The sequence below is a fragment of the Ochlerotatus camptorhynchus genome, unplaced genomic scaffold (assembly GCF_037179485.1).
Source record: "Ochlerotatus camptorhynchus isolate MF236.1 unplaced genomic scaffold, CSIRO-AGI_Acam_v1.1 ptg000302l, whole genome shotgun sequence".
NCBI lineage: Eukaryota > Metazoa > Arthropoda > Insecta > Diptera > Culicidae > Ochlerotatus > Ochlerotatus camptorhynchus.
The window spans coordinates 975,465-999,871 of NW_027040790.1; the positions used below are offsets into that span (position 1 = coordinate 975,465).

The window sequence follows — 24,407 nt, forward strand, 5'->3', positions numbered from 1 at the left end:
CACAAATTCTTTATTATTTTTTCTTGATTTGTTTTTCGTCGATCTTGTTTTCCGTGCTGAGTACCAATGCTACCGACGCCAGGGAGGCAGCTCCCACACCTGGACCCTACCTATCGACCCATCAACTCATGAACCGGGGACCAACTGCTTTACTTCCCTTCCGCGGCGTGATCAGAGATGTTATGCCTCAGAACATCCCGACGGCGCCGACTGGGATTAAACCCTGCGCCTGAAATCAACACACTGAATGGGAAATTCATTTGCAGTCGGGTTATTCGCGAAAGAGAAAATCGATGACAATGATAGGCCCTTTTCTCGTGTTGCGCGAGACATATACTCTATGAACATAAAAAATATCTTTGAATTGAAATAAACAATATACAAATTCATACCGAAAAATCCTGTTCCCCTAGTGTGAAGTTGTCAGGACTATACCAGTAACGCATCACAAAAAGGTGATCTACCTGGTTTGAAACGATAAAAATGAACATAATGGAACAAACTTACCAAGTTGAACCAATTGAACGTTTAATGCAGCTTGGCATGTGTTCATACAGACGGTCCACTCGACGAAGACCAACATGAACTAGTATGGTTTGTGGTAGAGCTTGCACGGAATGTCTTCCCTCGATTTGAGATAAAATATATTCGGCTATAGTCGATTTTTTAGGTGCATTGGCAAACCTTTTCGTGGCCAATAGTCAGGTTCAGCACTGCGACTCAACGATGAGGACGAACTGAACTGACGAGGACGTGAACTCGCTGAGGAAGTAGAAATCATATCCTGGGCCTAGTTTTGACTAGATCAGTAACTGATTATAGAAAAAAAAAACTCCACAGAAAAAAACAAACGTCACTGATACACTGCAAAAAAACATCTTTGGTTCATAAACATGAAGTTTATTCTTTTATTTAAAATAAGTAACTCACCTGTTTCCTAATTTTTGGCAGCTTGAAATAAACATTTCACACATAACTTTTGAAAAAATAAATATTTTTTTCTTAATAAATAAATAATACATCTAGACTAACCGTATTAAAACAAATAATCTTTGGAACGTAAATAATATTCTTTTTTGCACTGACCGCGCAACACAATCAACGCATTCTATTCTTCCCGCTGAAACTTGGTGAATGAGAGAAACACCTGCTCTAGGCTTGTTTGTCCGATCGAGTAATCTTCCACGTTGAGTGTTCGTTTACAGTTTTCCATTATGCCGAATATTTGGGACCACTTCATATTTTGCGACCGGATGTAATAAGTGATCATGTCCTGATACTCTTCCCTGTCGGCGGAATAGATTTAGTTTTATTTGATTGAAATTAACGCTGACCAATTGCACTTACTTTAGATGGGCATCAGTAAAATTTATCGTTACAAAGTCCTTTACTTTTTGCAAATCCGTCACCTCAGGCACCGAGCCGTCTCTGACCTTAACGACCGCTTCCACTTTCTTCGCTTTGATAATCAGCACAAATCCTTGCGAAAACTTGGTCTTCAAGTGTTGCGTCGACCCAATGCACTTGAACTCTCCGTTTACCATAATGGAGAGCCGTGTGCACAGTGCCTCACATTCCTCCATGCTGTGAGACGTTAAAACGATCGTTTTTCCACTGTCCCGCACGCGACAGACGCCATTCCACAGATTTCTCTTCGCCCCAGGATCCATCCCCGACGTGGGTTCGTCCAAATAAATCACCGATGGATTTCCCAACAAGGCCAGTGCCGTGCTCAACTTTCGCTTATTTCCTCCACTGTAGGCTTTTACCTGCTTATCCATGTGTTTTACGAAGCCAAACTCTTTGGCTAGAAATAACGATATCTGTGGGATTGTATCATTCGGTACTCCCCGCAATAGCGAGAACAATTTCAATGTTTCCCGTCCCGTCAGGTCCTCTATCAGTGCATCAAACTGAGGGCAATACCCGATGTGTTTATGAACCTTCTTCAGATTTGTCTTCAAACTGTTGCCCTTAATCCAAGCGTTTCCGAAAGATATGGTTTCATCACCGGATAGCATTTTGAACGTAGTAGTTTTTCCCGCTCCATTGGCCCCCAACAAACCGAAGCATTCGTAGCTGTAATTATTCAATCAAGAATTAACGAGAAATTCTATGAAAATAGATGGCGTGATTTTACCTATTAATCCCCACACTAAGTTGATTTACCGCCAAGAAGCGATTGTAGTACTTTGTTATATTGTGAGCAACCAAGTTGGTATCTTTTCTCTGTTCCTCTGTCATTGTTTCAACCCGTTCCTTCTCCACACGAACATCTGAATCCAAATCGTTGTGGTTCACTTCCAACTTGTATTGCCCTCTGTAGTATAATTCCCTGGTTTTCTGAACTAGTACCTTCAAAACTTTGAAGTCTAGCAAGAATAGTATTCCAAAGTACACTCCGGTCATCAATAAGCTATAGTACAAATGTCGACCAATTCCTGGGCGATCCCACTGCATGTAATGCAGATCTTCTCCACATATGGGCAACGGTGTCACTCCTGGGGGTCGTGGCGCTTCACACATGTTTTTCGTCATTGACATCCGACTCAAATTGACGATCGCATCACAAAGTACAAAGTGAGGGAATATCAAAAATACCGTTGACAACGTTTCAGCAAGATCGTCCAATTGGAACATTTCCGTACCCAGCAAAAAGACAAATATGAACAGCGCCGTTCCGGTAACGATAAATGCCACACTGACGCGGATGAAAGCTGCTGGCGGTACCGAGTAATAGAGCGTTGTGATGTACGTCAATGGAAGCGCTGGAAGTCCGATAATCAAGAAGATTGCATATAGCCGAAACACTTCATCTCCGGTGCTGAATCCGGGCTCCTGGAATAGGGCAACGGTTGCAATGATGAACAAACACACAATGGTGTAAATGAAGTAATCCCAAATGAATCCGGTAAACCAATATGCAAAACGATTCACACCGCTCACAAACTGAAGCAGTTTGGCTTTGGTTATACGTTCTCGAATGTAGAAAATGACGAAGAATCCGGACACGAACGCCATACCGAAACCGGTGTTGTAGGCCAACTGGAAGCCCAGATTATTGTGCGCTCTGCTCATTTGAATCTGAAATGTACAAATGACTCAAAAATGTAAACACCTTCATTTTAAACAACCCTAACGTACTCTCGATTCGTCCGTGAAAGGGAGTGGATGATTCGTGACATCGATCCGATAGGTCGTTGAGTTGGCAAATGTGCGTAACAATGCATTGTGCATAGCAGCTAACGAAATTGCTGGCGAATGTAAAGCTTCATTGTTGAACCATGCCGTGTAGTTGTCATTGAGTATACTAGCACCCATAATATAGAGTCGGTTAACCACAATCAGGTTCTCTTCGGCGAGTATCAAAAATACACGCACGATAAACTCCTTTATCAAACTAATGACAAGTCCTTCAGTCCAACGAAGATGATGCAAATAGTTATCCAGGACCCTACAAAAAAAAAAACGTGACAAAATACAGTTTGAATAAGAGAGAATAAGAATAAGAACTTCTTACGATTGTGTAATTTCTGATCGCTGTTCAGGTAAATCGATTTGCACGAGCGTAACTGAGGGATTGTGAGACCTGATGGATAGAATACGAGCAGGCATGTCACGTGATCCAACCCAAGCTCGTACAACGGCAATCGTAACCGATACAAACAATATAGGAATTCCAATTTGAATCAACAGTAGGAACCAGTTGCGATAAGTTTGATAAACTTTTTTCAAAAACAGAGCTCTTAGTTGACACATAAATAGGCTGAACCCTTCCAAAAGTTCATATTCACCAACGCTTGAGTTCGATTCAACATCTGTAGAAGTAGTCGCCAAGCTGTTCATACTAACAGCGTCACTGAGGTGTGTTGAATCCGAGCCAACTTTCATGAAAACTTCTTCCAATGTGGTTAGGGAAATTCCAAAATCCAAAATGTGTAAACGTTCACTGTTATTCTCCAGTTCTTCGAGCATCGGTTGAAATCTGTGCGAAAATTCCTCATGTAGTAAATAAGACAACTCCGATCCAATGCTCGACTCCACCGTAATGTCCGTAATATAATTTCCAAGTAACTCTGTTACCGCTACTACATCACATTCCGGCGCCTTAACGCATATCAATCGATAACCAACGCCAAATTTCTTCTTCAGGAAAAACGATGATCCAACAGCCTTCAACTTGCCATCAGCCATTATGGCAATTCTATCGCCCAACATGTCTGCTTCGTCCATGAAATGCGTCGACAATATCAACGTGCGACGACTTTTCTCTGCGATAAGTAAATCCCACAGTGCTCTCCTTGCAGCAGGATCCATTCCCGAAGTCGGTTCGTCACAAAGAACTACCTTCGATCCTGCACACAGAGCAATTCCAACACACAGCTTCCGCTGCATACCACCGGACAAACTGGAAGCTCCAACGTTCGTCTTATCCACCAGTTCCAACGCTTTAATGTACTTTTCTATTTCGTACTGCACCTGGATCTTCGACAGACCCTTCAACCGGCCATAGAAGTACAGATGTTCCCGTACCGTTAGCCGATCGAATAGAATGTTATGCTGAGGACAATATCCCAATGAATTTCTGATTTTCTTCATTTCATATCGTATATCGTAGCCCCAAATTTCCGCCGTTCCCGACGTCGGTCGTTTCATGCCCGTGAGCATTGACATGGTCGTCGTTTTACCTGCACCATTGTGTCCCAACAGCGCAGTAATGTGACCTTCGAACATGTTGAAGCTCAACGCTTCGACGGCTACCTTCTTGTTGGAGTAGACCTTGCGCAACGATTTGATTCGGATACCAACCGGGCGACCTTTGGGATCATCCTCAACGTTTTCGTTCTGCGGGGTGGGTTCACTGTCCGATATTTCTGAAATGTTTGAGGAAGGAAACATCATGGTTCAATAGCTGTCGCATTATTATTATTTTTTTGAATGAAGATTAATTCGCAATTCCAAAGCAACTAATAACATAAAAATAAAAATAAATAAAGAAATAGACTCGAACATCATTAATGCGTATGAAAAACGATCTTCCGCAGTCGTACCGCTTCTCGTGAGATAGTTAATAAAAATATTTTGCATTTTTTGGACATTATTCTTTACACAATTAAACGATTTTGACGTAGGAACAGTGTTGGGAAAATATCAAAAAACCAATTCAAACCAATGCCCAAGATCACGCTTGATTTTCGTAGACAAAAATCATCAATCATACAGCTGCTCTAGGATAGCTCAAATGACAAGGCAAGCGGCTGGTGATCGGAAGGTACATTGTTCGAATCCCATGCAACGACATGTATAAATATTTAATAAATTTTCTTATATCTGTGTGGTACGAGCCACGTCAGAAAAAAATGAGAACAATCACTAAAGAAACACACCCTTCCCTGTCCCCGTCCCTCTTATTTTCGGGTTAATTTTCCCACAGTTGAATAATCGTAAAATTTAAATAATGTCTAATTAAACATTACTTCACATGAGAATCAAGCGTATACAGAGCATCACTGTTTTAAGAAAGCAGTGATGTCTAATAAACGCTGAATAATAAAAAAAAATCGCGTATAAACTCTGTTATAACTCATATAAGTCGAATAAAAGCTTCTCGATATACCTTATACAGCACCAAAGTAGTTCAATGTTATGGTTGAATAAATTCTCCAGATTTGTGTGAACAAAGCCTGACAGAAGTTATTATTAAAAATTGTACAAGTACTATTAAGCATGTAGCTATGCAAATGGCCAAAAAGTCGTTTCTTCACTAGACGATTGTTTGTTGGGGATATTCCTGAATTAGAATTGATAGATATAGATTGCTTAAAACTGCCGATAATTTTAGCATTTGCCGATGATATATTAATAATAGCAAGAAGTATAAATGAGTTAGAGAATATTATTAAAGTCCTAGAAGAGGAGCTATCCAAAGTAGGTCTTAAAATCAATAGGGAGAAAAGTCAAATTTTAGTTAGATACCCAAAGGGCACAGCAATACAGCCAAACGAATTAATGCTTAATGGAACTACTTTTAAAACTAGTGAATATATTAAGTATTTAGGAGTTTGTCTGATAGCAACCCTATACAGGAAATTAACCAATAGGCATAGGTCTATAAACGCTTTGAAAACTTCAAGATTAGTAGTAGATTTTTGTACAAGATTTCATCCGAGTTGGGAATTAGAAAAGCTTATATATAATACAGTTTTCACACCAGCGTTATTATACGGAACTAAGGTAGCAAACTACGAAAAAAATATTATGAGGAACATTTTTAATAGCTTTAAAAAACCAAGTTATATGAAATTTAATGCAAGAAAAATGTTAGCAGGAAAACAATAAATAGACGAGTTAGGGTAGGCAGAATAAGTTATTTTGGACAAATCAGAAGAAGAGAGATGAATCATCCACTGCAATCAGCGTATAGATTCAAATTCAACAAGAAAAACCCGAATTTATCCACCTATGGTGTGATCAGACCCTTCTTACTTATTCAAGTTTATTTATTTTATTGTCATTATCAGTGACCAAGCCCCCCACCCCCGTGTCATCCAGTGACGCTACGCCACTGCCTGGGGATACCCGGAATATATCCGGGTGTAGTCTATTTGGTGAGGCTACCAATCACCTTATCATCGTATTTTAATGTGATTTAATGGGTTTTAATTCAATTCATATTTAAGAAACTTCCCCGGGGTACCCAGAACATGTCCAAGTGTATAACGGCGCCGGTGGTGTAGTGGTAAGCGTGATTACCTCTCACCCCAGCAGGCCTGGGTTCAATCCCAGTCGGCGCCGCCGGGATGTTCTGAGGCATAACATCTCTGATCACGCCTTCCTTCGGATGGGAAGTAAAGCCGTTGGTCCCCGGTTCATGAGTTGATGGGTCGATAGGTAGGGTCCAGGTGTGGGAGCTGCCTTCCTGGCACGTCGGTAGCATTGGTGCTCAGCACGGAAAACAAGATCGACGGAAAAAAACAAACCAAAGAAAAAAAAAAAAAAAATGTCCAAGTGTGTCCAATGTGGTCTGGAACACTTAACACGACTTGCATTGATCTTTTTTTTTAATTCTGTAGTAATTTGATGTGTCGCATAATGGTTTTGATACGTTTTCCGTTAAATCCAGCGTGAAGGCCCATATTCACCGGATCTTATTCCGGCCATATCTCCGGAACCGCTTCACCGATTCCAAAACCGTTCAATAGCGTTCAATGGGACCCCAAGACCTATCATTTCTCCAAATCGGTTGAGCGGTTGCTGAGAAACGTGAGCGCATTCATTTCGTTACATACACACACACATACACACATACACACACACACACACAGACATGTTCCGATCTCGTCGAGCTGAGTCGAATGGTATATGACACTCGGCCCTCCGGGCCTCGGTTTTTCAAGTGATATCTATACCCTTCTTTGTAAGAAGGGTAAAAAGAGGGTAGACCAAGCCTTACTTCGAGGAAATCATTAAATAAGGACTTTGAAAGATATGAAGAACTTGATATAGAAGAATGGAAAGAACTAGCTAAGGACAAAGAAAAATTAAAAAAGAAAGTGGAAGACAAATTATAAGAATCAGGATAGCGAAATTTCAGATGGTGTATCGACAGAGGAAGAAGATCAAGGAAAAGGAAGTTATAAACACTGGAAGAAAAAAATATAAGACAGAGAATGTGTAACAAAGACTATTGCAAAAAAAAGAAAAAAAAATACATACAGCGACATGTTGAGGACGATCAGAGGTTATTAAGCTTGATCAAGACAAACAAAGAAGAGAGCTCACTGCTGTCGGACTTAGTTTCCGTGCTACAATGGGTGGTAAGCCACTATCATGCTATCATGCATCATTTCCGAAAAATAGTTCTAAACATCGGCCAAACTCGTTTGAATGCAACTTGAGTAATAAAATACATAAACATCACAACATCATTTCGATTTGATTTCAGACGCTAAATACTTAAAAAGTGCGTTTCATGATGGCTTTAGTTAAAGAACGTATTGTGCTTGTTGTGAGGAAATCTAAACAAAAAACCTAGACCTGTGCGCCGCCGCGCCACGCCGCCGATGAAATTAAGCCGGCGCGCCGCCGAAGTAAAATCTTCCACGCCGCCGAATAAATTTATGTCACGCCGATGAAAAATTCGTAGCACCTTTGATGTAAAATGCATCTTGAACGCGTTGAAATTAGCGTGTAGTGCAGCGATTGTCATTTATTTTTTTGACATTTGTTCGCTCTGATCTAGCACACAATAATGAATCATTCAGGTCGGATTTACATAAAGGTGAATAAGTGAATATAGGGTATCCCAGAATGTCTCAGCACGACTTTCGAACACCCCTGCTTGTTTCAGATGCCGTTTAAACAGCTGATTATCACGCTGAATCATTGTTTACATTTCGATCAACAGTTTCGCGTATCGCAAGTTGCGGTTTTTTACATTTCCGTGACAATGCGAAGCATTTCGCTGGAAAAGCGCAAACAGATCGTGCACAAATGGTGTACTATACCCATTTTCTTTTAAATATCATTATTAAGGAGACTTTCAGCTAAAACTCCAACATGTCTCTGAGTAAATTAGCGAAATTGGAAGGTATAAGCATCGGAGCCGTTCGAAACGCGATTCGGAAGTATGGTGATGAAGCAACTTTCCAGGACACGCAAAAATCTGGAGGTAAACTGAACGCTATTGGCCAAAATCTGAACCGGAAAATCGTGCAAGCTTTCGCTCGCAAGAAAAGGGCTTCGGTTCGAGACGTGGCTAGAAAAGTGGGATCCTCGAAAAGTAACGTCCAGCGGGCCTAGACAAGAATGGGTCTAAAGACGTTTAAGAAGCAGAAGATGCCAAAGCGAAGGTAAAAACCAGCCACATCCGTCAAACCGAGGGCTCGGAAGCAGCGTGGCCAGATAGTTTTTTTTTTTTTCATTATCGGTAGCTTCTCAAAACTTTTATCGTTAGTTATCGGTAGCCGTCTGAAGAAGGACCTCTATGAGCGGAGGGGGTAGCTGTCCTTCAGTTCTTCTGTTTTAAACGAGTCGAAATCAATATGAATATTTTTCAAGATTACTAAAAATCTGTGATTCTCGGTAGGAAAAGTGAAAAATCGGTAGTTTTTAACCTTTTGTCTGTGAATCGGTAGGCATATCGAAAATCGATAGGACTACCGATAAATCGGTAGGTTTGGCCACCCTGCTCGGAAGTTATAGAGCTTTTTGACGTTTAATCGGCGCACACTACTACACCATTTAAATCGAACGAGTACGAGCAATAGGGAAACAGATTAGTGGGAAAACAAACCGTTCATTCATCCATGTATGCTAGATAGAGAAAGATTGTTAAACTTCGAAAAGGTTTATACGACCATTTGCTGTGCGGAAAATCGGTTTTCGAAATTATGGACGTTGAATCATACGTTAAATTTGATTACAAAACTCTTCCTAGTGATCAGTACTACACCGTTCGTGATGACCGAAGTGTTGACGACGCGGATAAGTCGATTTTTTCCGAAAAAAAAATCTGTAAAAATGCTATGGGCAAGCCATTTGTGAGTGTGGTATGCTTTCCAAACCGTTTGTGACAACGGAGACAATGACAACCGATGTTTAAGTGCGTGAGTGTTCAAACAAGCGTCTGTTACCCATGATCCGCAAACACGACGCCTCAGTACTGTTTTGGCCGGATTTGGCGTCGGTTCATTACTCCAAGGACACGAAGCCAACAAAGTCCAATTCGTACCCACCCAAGCAACAATTTTTGTTTTATTGAAGTTCTATAGCAGTTGATACAACCAAATTATAAAACCTTCACTGACGACCACATTGCTTTAACAACCTCCTGAGAACCGCTATACAGCCATGTCATGGCCAATTGGCCCAGTTTTAATGCATTCATTATAACTTGATATGCGAACTACCTTAGGAGCAAAGGTTTTATGTTAGTTTTATCACACTCTACACGTGGTTGTCAAAAATGCAAACATAAAACCTCCTCCAGGTCTGAAAGTTTTAACAACCTTTTGATGACTACCATAAAACAATATTACAACCGCATAAATCGCTCCTGAAGAAGTTGATAAAACATGATACGCAAAACATTTTTACAACCTTGAAGGTTTTAAGTTGGGGTTTTTGGATGATAGTTAATATTGAGAAATATTTTATTGTGGTTTTATTCTTTCGATGTTTGATGTGGAATCATGATCCTTGTCAGTTGGTAATAATACCTGATATTATTGTATATTGAAAATAAAACGACTTTATTACAATTTTAAACCAATCTGTATATGCTTCACAGCATGCCGTGCAATATTTGTGGTGATTATTATACCAAATAGGAGCATAAATTCAGTGCGCCATATGAATACTAAAAAATAGGGATATTTTTAATTTGTCTGCATTTGCACCATGCATTAAAGAGTCATTAAAAGATTATCTATTTAGTACAAAACTGTTACTACTGTTGAGCAATAACCAGTCATTTATTATTTAATTATACACAGATGTGTGAAAGTGTTTTATCGCCTATCAATTAAAGCGTAATTATTCATACTGTGTTAAATTTGTTCATACGGCGACATTTTTTTCGTTATAACTTGCTACTCCTTAAAAATACCTCAATATAACATATTCTCCTAGATTGGAATTCTATAGCATAACATAAACCTAATGGTTGTATCTTAGCATTTCGTAGTCCGAATTGAGAACGTTAAGTTATATCTAAGCTCTATAATAGCTTGCTGGTTTTATTCGGTACAGCGAATCAAAACAAAACAAAAACCATGGCAACCTGTCAAAAAGTCAACATTCCAAGCGATCCTCCTATTTTCTCTTGTAATCAAAATGTAAGAAATGCTTATTGGATCTTTTGAAAGCTTTTACAATACAAGGTGTGAAGCCGTGATGCAAATACTGACCATCTCCAACCGGATTTAGTGAAACTGTCTGCGTTGTTTTAAGAAGGGTTCGTGGATCTGTCGGAAGTGTATCGGAAAGCCGCTTATTCAATATTTTTAAAAGCTCATTCACCACACTGTGCCTTATGTTGAATGAGGGAGCCCATAACTGTAGATACTCCAGGAGTTTCATAATGGCGATTGTCTCATTTTCATCGTGTTTAAAAACACTGAAGGGGTTTTCATTTCATGTATCTCAATAGATTTGTTTTTTTTTATATTGGTAACAATTTTCAGAGTATTTTTTGTTATTGTTGTAGTATATTTCTTATCTGTAAATCTTAGGCCTCTGATAAAGATGATGGTTGTAATGAGGTTTTTATGAAGGTCTAAGACTGCTTCAAGTTTTATATCGGTCATAAAAAGTATGCCATAAAACATAATTGTATGTTTTGTTTTGGTTTTATTCTGCAGTTATAAGCAGTGATATAGAGCCACCTTACAGCTACCATTAAAACTATGAAGTCTGAGTTTTAATTTAGTAGTCATAAAACAGTTTTATATTCGACTTGACGGCCTGATTTTATGACAAGCACACAAAACCGTAATACAACCATAGGCTGCAAGGGATGCTATGATAAAACAATGATAAAATAAGAATAAATCTTCCAAGCATTTAGATTGTTACTTGGGCAAGGAGATGAATTCACCAAACTGTCCCCAGGCCAGGCCAATCGAAACTTTTTGGGTCCTGACCAAAGCATATTTGCGGACACATGTAAAGGCAGCGGATTCCGTTACAAAGTTTGTGAAAAACTGGAAAAAAAAGTATCCAAAATTGTTGGACTGAAGCTACGTTTAACTGTAAGAGAATACTATAGAGAACATGAAAACGAAATAAAAATCGTATTTGCTGTAAACAAAGTTAAGTTATCGTTTTTTTTCAATTCGTGCTTAGACATTCTGCATCACTCTATATTACTAACAACACGTTGATATTTGATATTTTTTTTAATCTCTTACAGGTCCAAGTTGTGCTTCAAATACATACACCAAAAGTTGTATGACTACAATGCGTGTACATTCAAATATGTATCAGATTAGTACAAGCATATCATTTATCGCTACTAACATATTAAAAATGTGTAATGCTCAATAAATGAAAGAATTCCTAGGGCCCATTAAAATGTTACGTAATGCAAAAGATTGCTTTTAAATACTATCCACACCTACATAACTTCACCAACAAGCACTTGACATACTTTCCTAAACAAATTCCGCATGTACGGCCAATGATAACGACTCAAAATTGAGTAAGAGTTGCTCATATTTGAGTTCAGTTATTTATTTATTTTTTTGTTGGGGAGTAAAGTAAAACCACTCCGTACATTATTTGAACTTTTGTGGTACCCCTATTTGCTGTTTGTATCATGCAAATCGACCACTATTTAACAAGTAGACAGCTAATTGCCTGGACGCATCTTTTCCCAGTCCGGTATAATATGGTTTATAAAACCAACTACATTTCCATGATTTGCAGACTAAATATCACTAGGTTGTAAGCTAATACTTCCAAGAAATTTGGTTCTGCGCTTGTGTAATGCACCACAACTGCAGAACAGATGTTCCGAGGTTTCACGTTCCAAATTACAGAAACGAACCCAACCAATGTTCTTAATGTGATATCTACTAGGACAGTGCCCAGTTACTAGGCCGTGTATATACTAAGAGCTCTGTTATTGAGCTCTAAGAGCTTTTTGGTGTATGTTATATTAGGAGTTATAAATCTTTTCGACTGGTTGCAGTTTGTGCACGTGCAATTGGCCATCACCCTTTGCTCTTTCCAGCATTTGAGTTCCATTTTTACCGTACAGTATGATATTCCACAGTATGGTTCGCTTGAAACACTTTTGGAAAATGTCCTATCGCAACTGAAATATTTGTCCCGGGGCCAAAGATTCCTGCATCTGTTCGTATTCCAATTTTTGAGCCATCTGTGAAAAATATGATTGACCCTTGACGAACGTTAGGACCACCAGTTTCCCAATCCGAACGTGCCACATACGTTGAAGGGAATTTGATAGTTTTCCTCTGGTTTCATCCAGTCTCCAGTCTTCCTGTTTGGAAGTATTGTAAGATGCTTAGATGACCAAGAAGATCAACTGGCATTACTTTTTTAGATCTTTTGAGCCTTAGAGCCCTTCTTTCCACTTCTAGTTGTACATGTTCATGCAAAGGCAGCAGATTGAGGATTGCTTCTAATGCTTTTGATGGGGTGCTACGCACCGCACCCGTTATTGCAATTGCATGCTAGACGTTGAAGTTTTGCTAGTTTCCTCTGTGCAGTAGCCTCTGTTGATTTTGGCCACCACACTAACGATGTGTGTGTATGTGTGTGTGTATGTGTAGAACACTTGGTCTTAAGCGAAAGATTAGTATCATTTATACAGAGATCAAATCGATTTGCAGTCTTGGAAAAAGTTGTTTTGAATAGTATTCTCAATCTTAATCCGAGGTTTAGTAAGATTTGTGCTTTTGAATTTTTGGTAAGCAAATGAATAGGATCGTTCCGTTCCCCAAACATTTCTCCATACAAAATATAAAATTCTCCCATACACTGAGGCAAATAGGCTTAAGAATTTCATAAGGCTCGACATATGAACAACACATATGAATTGCATAGGCGTTAGTTATGAATGATTTTCGGGTAACTTGAGGTAGCTCTTATAGCGTTAGCGTTAGCGTTAGCGTTGTTATGATATACTTCGTAGATTGGATACTAGCGACACTCACGTCTCTTCTGAAATTCTCAGTTAGACTACTTTCAGGAATAATGCTGAGGAGTAAACATTGGTTCCAATCTAAACAAGAGTAACAGAAGCATGACTGTCGCTATTCCCGGCCACGCCCATCTTTACCATAACTAGGGATAGGGAAGGAAATGTTGATGTAGTACTTACTTAGCGAGAGGCCACCGACTTAGCGACAACCTCATAAGTGCCACGGAGTTGGAGGGTTGGGTAGGGTATTCGGTTAGGATTCACCTCAAATTGGCGATGCAACCAAAAGTATGTATTGTTTATTTGTTGTTTATTTAATCTCTCGATAGCAGGCTATCGAAAGAACATATTAATTTTGTTTTGTGATAATGAATTTTAAGAGTCATGATGGAGAGCTTGGGATTAAACCCATGATTTTCTGCTCAGTGAACAAAACGATCCCTCCAGGGTCATCGAGCATCTCAGAACCATAACGCTTCGCGACAATACAGGACTACGTTTTCGCTTGATATGCAAATAGTTTCCGAGGTTAATGTTCAATATCAAATATACAAATGATGGTGGCGATTTATTGTGCTGTGGAAGAGCTTGGGGTTAAATCCATGGTATTCTGCTCAGTAAGCAAAATCGATCCCTCGAGGGTCATCGAGCATCTTATAATCCACAGCGCTTTGAATAACTATTATTTACGATAATTACATGAAATAAATGAAATATAAACTACAAACAAAACGTGACTGCTAAAATCTCAAAAAGATATTCTCACAAATATATTTCACGTCACCAGGAATCTCAAAACCATTAGACGTTATAATGATACTCTGCACATGTTAGACACAAGAAGAGGCCAAAAAGCAAGCGTCTGACACACAAAACCCGTCAAATCAACTTGCAGTCACAATCAACGATTCTACGAATCGCGAGCGCTCACGAATCATAAAACCGCTGACTGCGACACTCTCAAAGCGAAATTGACAGGCTCTATGCGTCAAACACCCGCCCTCCAATCTCACCCCGCATCCAACAGCACAAATCTCCATTACAACATCTAACGAATTCAAAACTCCGAAAATCACTCATCTATAGCAAGTGAGTGGAAGCAACCCTGCATGCAACCACTCTTAATGATACACTTGTTCTGCCTATCTTTCTATTAGGCCTGTGGACATGCGTTAGCTTCGAAACTTCTAACCAAACTAGGTAAATTTTCAGATCACAAAAAAAAACTTGAGAAAAAAACTTTCAAAGGTAATTACTAGTAAAATAAATATTGATTATTTTACGCAAAAACAAGCAAGTAATATTAAATCTCTTGTATCATATGTTAATGCAAATTGACTGTAACAAAAATAATATGCTTAAATCAAATAAAAAATTATATGCAAAATTTACAAGAAGATCATTACTTTATTGGTGAGAAGTTTTTAATAAGCCCTCCCAGTTCCTCTGTATACAGAACAAATCTGATACTATAATCAGAATTGCTCAGTCTGCATGAAGCAGCCGATTGCATCAAGGAAGTTCTATTAACAACCAAGAATTAATCGTTTGAGGTATACTGAAGCATTAAGAAGGTGATATGTGTCACTATAGGAAATCATCATCGTTGCAAATATAAAGAAATTAAACATAACCTTTTGCTTCAGTACCGTCAACCTCCATGTCCATGGGGAGGGTAACTTGAAGTAGCTCTTATACGCCTTTAACCATTGCATTTTTACAAGCGTTGAAAGACGAGTGGTCAACATGCGGGCCCCGTAATCTCAATGTTCATGGTTCAGTCTGCTCCGATTTTTTATTTTTTTTTGTCAAAATTATTTTCACATAAGGCAAATCAATGAAATTCATACTGATTTCTTGTGGCTAAAATTCATAAGTGTTTCTTATGGAATTTTTACGTTCTTTTGCCTGCGTGTAAAGCAAGATTATAACGAAATTCGTTCAAATTTTGCATAATTTTTGTGGACCCCTATACGCATTAAATAGCGGCGCCGGTGGTGTAGTGATAAGCGTGATTACCTCTCACCCCAGCAGGCCTGGGTTCAATCCCAGTCGGCGCCGCCGGGATGTTCTGAGGCATAACATCACTGATCACGCCTTCTTTCGGAAGGGAACTAAAGCCGTTGGTCCCCGGTTCATGAGTTGATGGGTCGATAGGTGGTAGGGTCCAGGTGTGGGAGCTGCCTTCCTGGCGTCGATAGCATTGGTGCTAAGCACGGAAAACAAGATCGACGTAAAACAAATCAAGGAAAAAAATACGCATTGAAAGATTAGTGGGGAACAGGGGGCTAGTGGATACACTTGATTCACTGTTTTCATTTTGGATAAATCACAGCGGAAAAATAGAAATAGGCTAACAGGGAAATATCTTATGTAACTTTATGAATACACTCAACCGGGGGATGTAGAATTTGCTTACAATTATATGGGATTCATCATTGCGAGAAGGTTAGTGGAGACCGCATGAACGGAGGATGAGATATACTGAGCTGTGATCCAATGGAAGAAAATTGGAGACCGAAAAATGTGTAGTGAATAAATGAGAGTGATTAATTATGACTAAAAAATAAAATAAATGAAAAAGATGCCGGCTAGACTCGAACCACGAATGTTGCGATATCAGACCTATGCTTTCTTCACTGCTCTCTCCATGCTTCGGAACATGGATAAGCTAAAAGCGAATAAGAAGCGCTCATAGTACGATAATTTGATTTCGCATGCTTTTTCTGCTAAACGGGAATTGAAGAGAATCGAGGAAAGTGTGCACATCGTTCTACAATGTTATGCATAAAAAGCTTGGTGGTATAGTCGAAAGCGTGTACAGAACAGGAAATAAAAAAGATTTAAAATCATTACATCGTCTGCATGGCCAACTCACATCATTCTCTGCGGATAGGAAATGCAACTACCGTGCGGGACCGAAATCCGTACAGCACCGAAATCCGTACACCCTGTTGAATTTGTTTATTTATTTGCATCACAACAATGTAAATATTATACATGAATACATATTCATGTTCATTCATGCATTAGCTTGATGTTGACGTCAACAATTAGGCAGTAGGTCATACAATTAAAATAAGAAAAATAAAAATCTTATCACGTGTCGGGAATTTCGGTCAATCGGTTGCGTTCTTAACGATTTTCTAAGAAAATCTCTCGGATTTACTTCCAGTTGTTAGGCGTATTTATGTGATTTTTGCAAGTAGTTTCCTGAAGATCGATCGGAAAGGTAAGTGTTCATCGTTTTATATCTCAATTCTGAGGAATGGATCATTCATATGGTATTTATTTATTAAAATTAGTACTGTACAGATTTTGATCCATATATAACAGCTGATTCTAAATCCGTACACTTGTGCATTAACAATGACGATTCCACTTTATCCAATGTTTTTCAGCAGATCATGGAAGCAAAATACACGCCGGAGGATTTGGAGAAGACTGTGGCAATGATGAGTGCGGGGAAATCTTACCGAGAAGCATCCAGGGATTTAGTCGTGCCATTCACCACCATAAGAGATGCCGTATTGACTCGCTACTCTTTTATTTTATTCGTATTGTAATGGCTGAATTATTAATGGGCCTTATTACGGGTATCTCTACACGGTGATAAGGAAGTGATACTCATGATAAGAGCCGTGATTGCCGTACAAATCAAATGGGACTTCACCGTGACGACAAGTCACAAGTTTTCACCGTGAAGTGATATCCGTAATAAGTACCAATATCTTAATGAAGACCGTCAAGAACCAGCCGAAAAGGAAAACAACGCAGCTCCCCTACAGGATATCACCAACACGCATAAACAAATTACAGATAGTAGATAGAAATGAGCAAGAGAGCACGGCGAATGAGAACGACCCAAATTTGAGTTTAGTTCACTCATAATTGCCAAAAGTGCAGGAACTCAGCGATGAGTAAAATTTGTCTCATGGTTTGTATTTATGTGTATTTAAACGAGTTTAGCTGTTTTGGACTCCTAGCCAAGCAACTTCTAAAAAAATACTTTATTCAAGATAGCAACATGTTTTTTTTTTTCATTGACTTGGATTGATTCACATTCATGTACGGATTTTGATCCATGACTGTACGGATTTTGATTAATTCTCAACACAGTGTACGGATTTCGATTCAAAATTGTACGGATTTTGATTCAATCGTAGAACGCTGTACGGATTTTGATTCAAGATATGTGCAATTTAAATACTTTTTTCTAATAATTAAAGGAAATTTTAAGACCTGGTGTTTGCAAATAATGCGAAAATAAAGATAAATGTATAGGAAAAAGATGTGATATAGAGCATAATGTGATAGCATTATTTAGTATTGACCGTTAATGATTCTCTCGTGCTTAGATGTACGGATTTCGGTCCCGCACGGTAACTGTACTCTAAATTTGAGGCTTTAGTGATATATAAATTCTCAAAACCAAGCCTGTGGACTTGGAGACATACTTCAAGTCCCCGCGTACATCGTACGGGCTAGGCAAAAATGTGCGTCATCTTGAAAACTGTCGCTTTAATGGCCCTTCGCTCATTTTCAACTTCTATTCAATTTTCATACTGCCGTACTCTAACGGAACTATCCACCTACATTCTTCTAAAGATCATTCTCTAGCTAATAAATCATCACACTAAAGCTTCATGTTAGCATTTCCAACCAACTCCAAGTAAAGATGTCAAAAACGCATTTAGAAAATAGGGGCAGTGAACTCCGGGACCTTTCATATGATTATTTTTAACGCCCAAGCCTTTGAAATTATAGTTAGGGTGGTTAAAAAAAATGTTTTCCTTTATACCCAAATTTTAAAATTCATAACTTTTTAACTATTTGACCGATTGTCGATCTTTGTTCAGCTAATGAAAGGTATTTAAAAGGATTGTCTAGAAAAATATGAAACTGAAAGTCAAACAAGTTTAAATAGACTTAAAAAATACATGGATTTCACTGTGCCGACATTAAAGAAAACCACGTTTTTTATATTTTTTGGAGAGCTCATATTTTTTTATTCAACATATACAAAAGCCAGAATGGCGTTTATTTTTTCGTTTTTGAGATAGGGGAAATGGATGTAATGTCGGCCTTAATGCCTCTAATTTCGGCCCATGCATACATTCAGTAATCGACTAAATTTTCAATAGCGACCAAAAATATCCTTTAGTACCGTCCCGATGACGCGTTCATCTAGATAAAATTGATAAATAGCAGATTTTTAGCGATAGGCTCAATCTTAGATGCATAGGCTAACATTAGAGCCATTTCCCCTATGTATTATTTTTTTAATATTAAGTCTTTTGTTTTTACCTCAAACCTATCATGCGTCTCCATTGGTTTGAGGTGACTGGACTGCCATGTCTGCATTAATTTGAAATGATTGTTCCAACTTACGATTTTAAATTGGCTCACTACTTTACTAGCCTATTGGTCCCAAGCAAATCGATTGACGTATCCAATTCACGTCGAAATTCTAGTACTACACTATGTTTGTTTTGATTCGATATGAAAGTTTGACAGAAAAAAAGAAGGGTTTGTGGATTTTCCTATGTTTCGAGGGTTTCATTGATTAGCTTGGGACCGAAGAGAGTACCAGAGCTGAGCCAAAAAGTTGAGCACGTTTCTTCGGGACCTTCTGATTTTAGAGTTACTTTTAGAATTGTACCATAGAGTTAACTCTATGATGTTTAGTTGTATACATAAATTTCAGCATTTCTACTATCGTAGCAGCAACCAAATTAAAAAATGCTCCATTTGAAAAATAAAAGCATTTTAAGATTGCACTCGTATAAAGGGTGTCCACGATGAAATTGCCACACTATGAAATTGCTCTAACTTTTTAACCGTTGGGTAGAATTTAATGAAAATTTGGGTGGATTTAGTTCATAGTGCATTATTTACATCCTGCAAGTTTTAAAGTCCTGTGATCAAAACTCGCGGAAATGGAGTCGAAAGAACAGCTCGTGCGTGATAAAATCTTGCGCATTCATCACGAGAACAAGGATCTCTCGCATCGTTCCATCGCTAAAACGTTGGGAATCGCGAATTCCACGATGTCGCGAGTGATTAAGCGGTTCGAGGAACGGTTGATCACCGATCGGAAGCCCAGAAGTGAAGGAAAAAGTATTCCGTACAACACCAAAAATCACAACCGCGTAGTTGGGGCCTTCAACCGAAATCCGAACGCCTCCGTTAGGGATGTGGCTAAGAAGCTGCACCTAAGCCGAAGTTTTGTCCAGAAGGCCAAAACTAAGGCTGGGCTTCGAACGTACAAAAGGCCCCTAATCGCGACGAGAAGCAGAACAAGTCCGCCAAAACCCGTGCCAGAAAGTTGTACCTCAACATGCTGACGAAAGTTGAATGCTGCATCATGGACGACGAAACATATGTGAAGGCCGACTTCAAACAGATCCCCGGCAACCTGTTTTTCACGGCCAAGGATAAGTTCAGCGTTCCGGAGCATGTCCGCACTCAGAAGATGTCCAAATTTGCGAAGAAATTCCTGGTTTGGCAAGCCATCTGCACGTGCGGGAAGCGGAGTGCACCTTTCGTGACCCAGGACACGATGAACGGACAGGTGTACATAAAAGAGTGCCTCCAGAAGCGGCTGCTTCCTCTCCTGAAGGCCCACAACGTCCCAACAATCTTCTGGCCGGATTTGGCCTCATGCCACTACTCCAAGGACGTGCGGAAGTGGTATGCGGACAATAAGGTAAATTTCGTGCCGAAAATGTTCAACCCTCCCAACACTCCGGAGCTCCACCCCATCGAGAAGTACTTGGTGATTATGAAGCAGCACCTTCTTAAACGACCTAAGGTAGTGAAGACAGTCGAGGAACTGAAGAAAGTATGGGTTTACATGCAAAAAACGGTTGATTCACAGGTTGTGCAGAATCTTATGGCCGGGGTTAAGGCCAAGGTGCGGGCATTTGCGTATGGACTGTAAATAAAATACGAGTAAAATGGTAAAATGAAGTTTAATAGTTATTTCTCAATCCCTGAAAATTTGATGGCAATCGGATAAAAACTCGAATTTTGCGAATCAATTTTGTGTGTGGCTATTTCATCGTGGACACCCTTTACCTTCCCGGGGAATTTTTTTTAAACCATTATCACTTTCATAGTTTTTCTATTCTCCACGGGAGCCAATTTTGATTTGCCATTGGACGACAGTTACTCATTAATGGGTGAAATTGTTACTCATCAATGAGTTAAGCCACTTTTCTTCAAAATGGGTATTTTTACCCATTATAGGGTACTTTCAAGTAAGCGTGTAGAGGACTTTAGTTGTGAGATGTTTCAACCTCTAAATAAAAAAAACTATTATTGCAAACATCCCTATCAATATAAGTACGGTATTCTACTCAGTTCACGTGCTTCTGAAGTTGTAAAGGCCTAACTGTAATGATCGATTCTCTACATTGATTTGAGATGTTACAGTTGATTGAAACAGTTTTTCGAAGGTGTTCAATTTCATTTCTGTAATAGGTTGTATGTTAATCTAGTAAAATTATTATCCAAAGAGATAAATTAAACTATTCTCATTTTGCTTAAAATTTAATCAATTTGACATTAAACTCAGTTCAAACATATCGAATGATTCAAAATCAATTATCTATTGCTAAAAAATAATCATCTGATATTAAACTCAGTTTAGTTATGGTTGATTAAATTGCAAGTTATCTTGCTCGAATAAGTTTTAATCATTTTTTTTAATAATCATGACAGATACGTATTTCGACTACAATGTGCAGCCTTCATCAGCGTTATTCCCACTAAAGACTTATCAAAAACCTAATCCCCTTAAGTACACATCCCCTAGGGAACTGACCTTATTTAGGTTATTTGTTTATGTATGTTTTTATCAAAATTTTCGGTCCCAGGCAGGTTTATCTCCTGCCAACGTTATGTGTGGACAACCCTAAAAAAATATACAGGAATTAAAATGCTTTCCAGAGGATAAACTTATTTTTTTTTTTTTAATTAAAGACTCAGCAAATTAAACATTTTCTAGAACTTGGTCTTTGACAAAACTCGCATAAACCTGGAGTTGCTTTTTAATCATGGACAGTCTCAGACTAAGTACATTGTTTGATATTGAGGAAATATTTCATTAGGGATCAGTTGGAAAACCTTTAATTTTCAACATTCTGGGCCTCGTAAAAAATAAACCCTGTGAATATTTTCTTGGCCACGGTAGAGGAATCAACTACCTGACTTAGCTAAATTATTAAATTTGCTGAATTTAGTAAAATTTCGTATCATCAGGACTTTTGAAAATCTTTTTATTTATTTTGACCATCGTGGATCTTGAAAAAACAATAGTTTAGTTGAGAGTAGTTGTTCGAGTAGTCATATTGTTTGGTATTTAGTGATTCAACGTTGTTTTGTAAAACAAATAGTAAAACGAACCAGTTTAAACGTTTAGCATACACAAAATTAAAATAAATAAAGGTTCCGAATGTGTCCATTTTTGGAATCACAAAATGTATTAACAAATATGAACACACACTTCAACATGTTTTACTTGTAAATTACAATAATTGATTTAAAACGTATGTTATTGACATGTGAAAACTGTCAGCTTCGCTTCCTAGTCACATGACCTTTCATGACACATAATCATTTAAAAATTCCTACATATATTTGCTACTAGGATTTGTTATAATCGTAACCCTAATCGAGTGAATCTGCATACAATCGAGATGATGAACTTAGTTCACCATAAATAAATATGTTTTTTAGATTCCGTTTTTGAAAGAATTTCTTTGAATATTACGTGATCTTCGAATAAGAAATAGATTGCGATTCTGGACATAAGAACATCTCTAAACTTGCATTCATTGTTGCCGATGGATGGTAGAATAGAGAGAATATGGAATTATAAAAGATATCCTCACCTTTCATCGGAGTATCTCCAAACCAAAATCGCTTGGATACAGGAAAGTACCACGGTTCTGCCAACCCGAAATCTCCAGGAAACACTTGTTCTATGTACAATGCGAGCAATAGATAAATTACCGTATCCGCCAGTAGCATCAGCATAATCATGCCGAGGTTGATGTTGTCTACGTCGCTGTCATGAAATAAAGTTGACCATTGCATGCCTTCAGTGGTCCCTTCATACACTCCGATCAACCGTAAACCGAATCCGATGGCTGTGTTCAGCAGCAGCGATGCCGCGAGCTTGTCAGATACTGACAGGCTACCGTAATCCTGATCCATTACTGCAAACGGAGCAAATGCCAAAAACCAAATGATAGCAGCAACCGCTCCTCCCGAGTTTGCTTTGGAAAACAGCGTACTCAACATGAACGAGAACGTGATAATCGCCATTCCGTAGATAAAGAAAAACAACCATATCACTCCCCAGTCTGAGTGCGTAAGTACGGATACGTCTGGGGTGCTGTACCATGGCACTTTAAGAAATAGCACTACCAGCGATATCGAAATTACGATGAAAATCAAGCACTTCGCGAACCACGAGCACCACAAAATCCAGTTACTCATTCCCATAATCTTCATCGCTTCTTTGATTTGTTTTTCCTTTTCAAATATTATCGACTTCACAATACTAATACACGGGTAGATGAAGGCCAACATCACTGAAATCGGTAAGAACGTCGTCAAACTGGATGGGAAATTATCGTCCATAAACGGCGGATATGGAAACCGTTGCACTATCACATCCGGTACGTCTTGTTCTAATACTTTCACTTGTGCTACAAAGGATTTGAATATGAAATGCTGGATGCTGAGAAATCCTTCACGAAAATACCCCGGACTCGGTCCGCCATCATCGTATGTGTAGAACCGCGCGCCTCCATCAGGTCTCGAGGCAAAGCGCGAATTCGTTCGCCATGTGTGTGTAATTCCAAACTGAGCGCGGAGTTCTCCGGGAAACCGTAGCGTGTAATTCAACTTTTTCGGGAGACTAGATAGCTCTACGTAACGTTCATCAAATTGTACCCCAACGAAGGAATTCGAGGCCATGAGAAAGTATTGCATTTCGTTCGAACTGGGAAAGCTCTCCAACTGCAGTTCAGTCCATTCTGCCACAGGCAGCATCAACTCTCGAATGAACGCCGTGTCCGGTGAGTAGGCTATCACCGGTGCGAAGGGAACCACCAAGTTGTTCCTGCCGATGTAGTTAGTCATCATTAACTGGATCGTTATCATTTGGGAATTTTTGCATTTGCAACGGCAACTTACCTTATCCCGGTAAAGTTGGATACATCCAAGGGATCATATATTGATTCATAGTTGTTAATCTTTACTTCGGTAAGGCTTCGAAGCCCAACCAGAAGAAGCATAAAGAATGGAGGGATGAATATCTCCACCAGCGAAGATATCTTGCTCCGCCAGTGCAAGAGAAAATTCTTCCATAGTAGTAATGCAAATTTTTCTCCACTAGTGGTTCCCGAAGCTTGAGTTATAACGCTAGCACCTGACGATCCTTGAGCTGTTATAATGACCATTTTTTTTTTTGGGCAAGCCCTATATTTGTTGTCCTGAAAAAATAAATCGAAACACCTATAAATCAAAATTTACTTTCGGTTTGGGATATTTATCTACAAACGGAAATCTATACAAGCAGTACACAGACAGGGATTACCTTTATCAGTTTAATCAAACGCAAACATAGATAAAGTTAATTAAATTTCACAGCTCTAACACGTCATATGATATTTTTACATGTAGATCGCGTTCGATACTAATAGAATTTAATTCACTATAAGAA

The 24,407-nt window shown here is 38.9% G+C and overlaps 1 protein-coding gene across 1 annotated transcript; it reads right to left on the reverse strand.

Annotated features, from left to right (window-relative positions):
- Positions 1 to 1,008: 1,008 nt before the first annotated feature.
- On the reverse strand, positions 1,009 to 24,407 carry LOC135707033 (phospholipid-transporting ATPase ABCA1-like). The gene is made up of 8 exons (XM_065228754.1): positions 24,282 to 24,407; positions 23,879 to 24,177; positions 22,567 to 23,804; positions 3,521 to 4,874; positions 3,145 to 3,454; positions 2,141 to 3,084; positions 1,348 to 2,079; positions 1,009 to 1,286 (listed from the first exon to the last, which is right to left on the reverse strand). Exons 2-8 carry the CDS (start codon positions 24,142 to 24,144, stop codon positions 1,109 to 1,111), a joined length of 5,022 nt encoding a protein of 1,673 aa, XP_065084826.1. The 5' UTR covers positions 24,145 to 24,177; positions 24,282 to 24,407; the 3' UTR covers positions 1,009 to 1,108.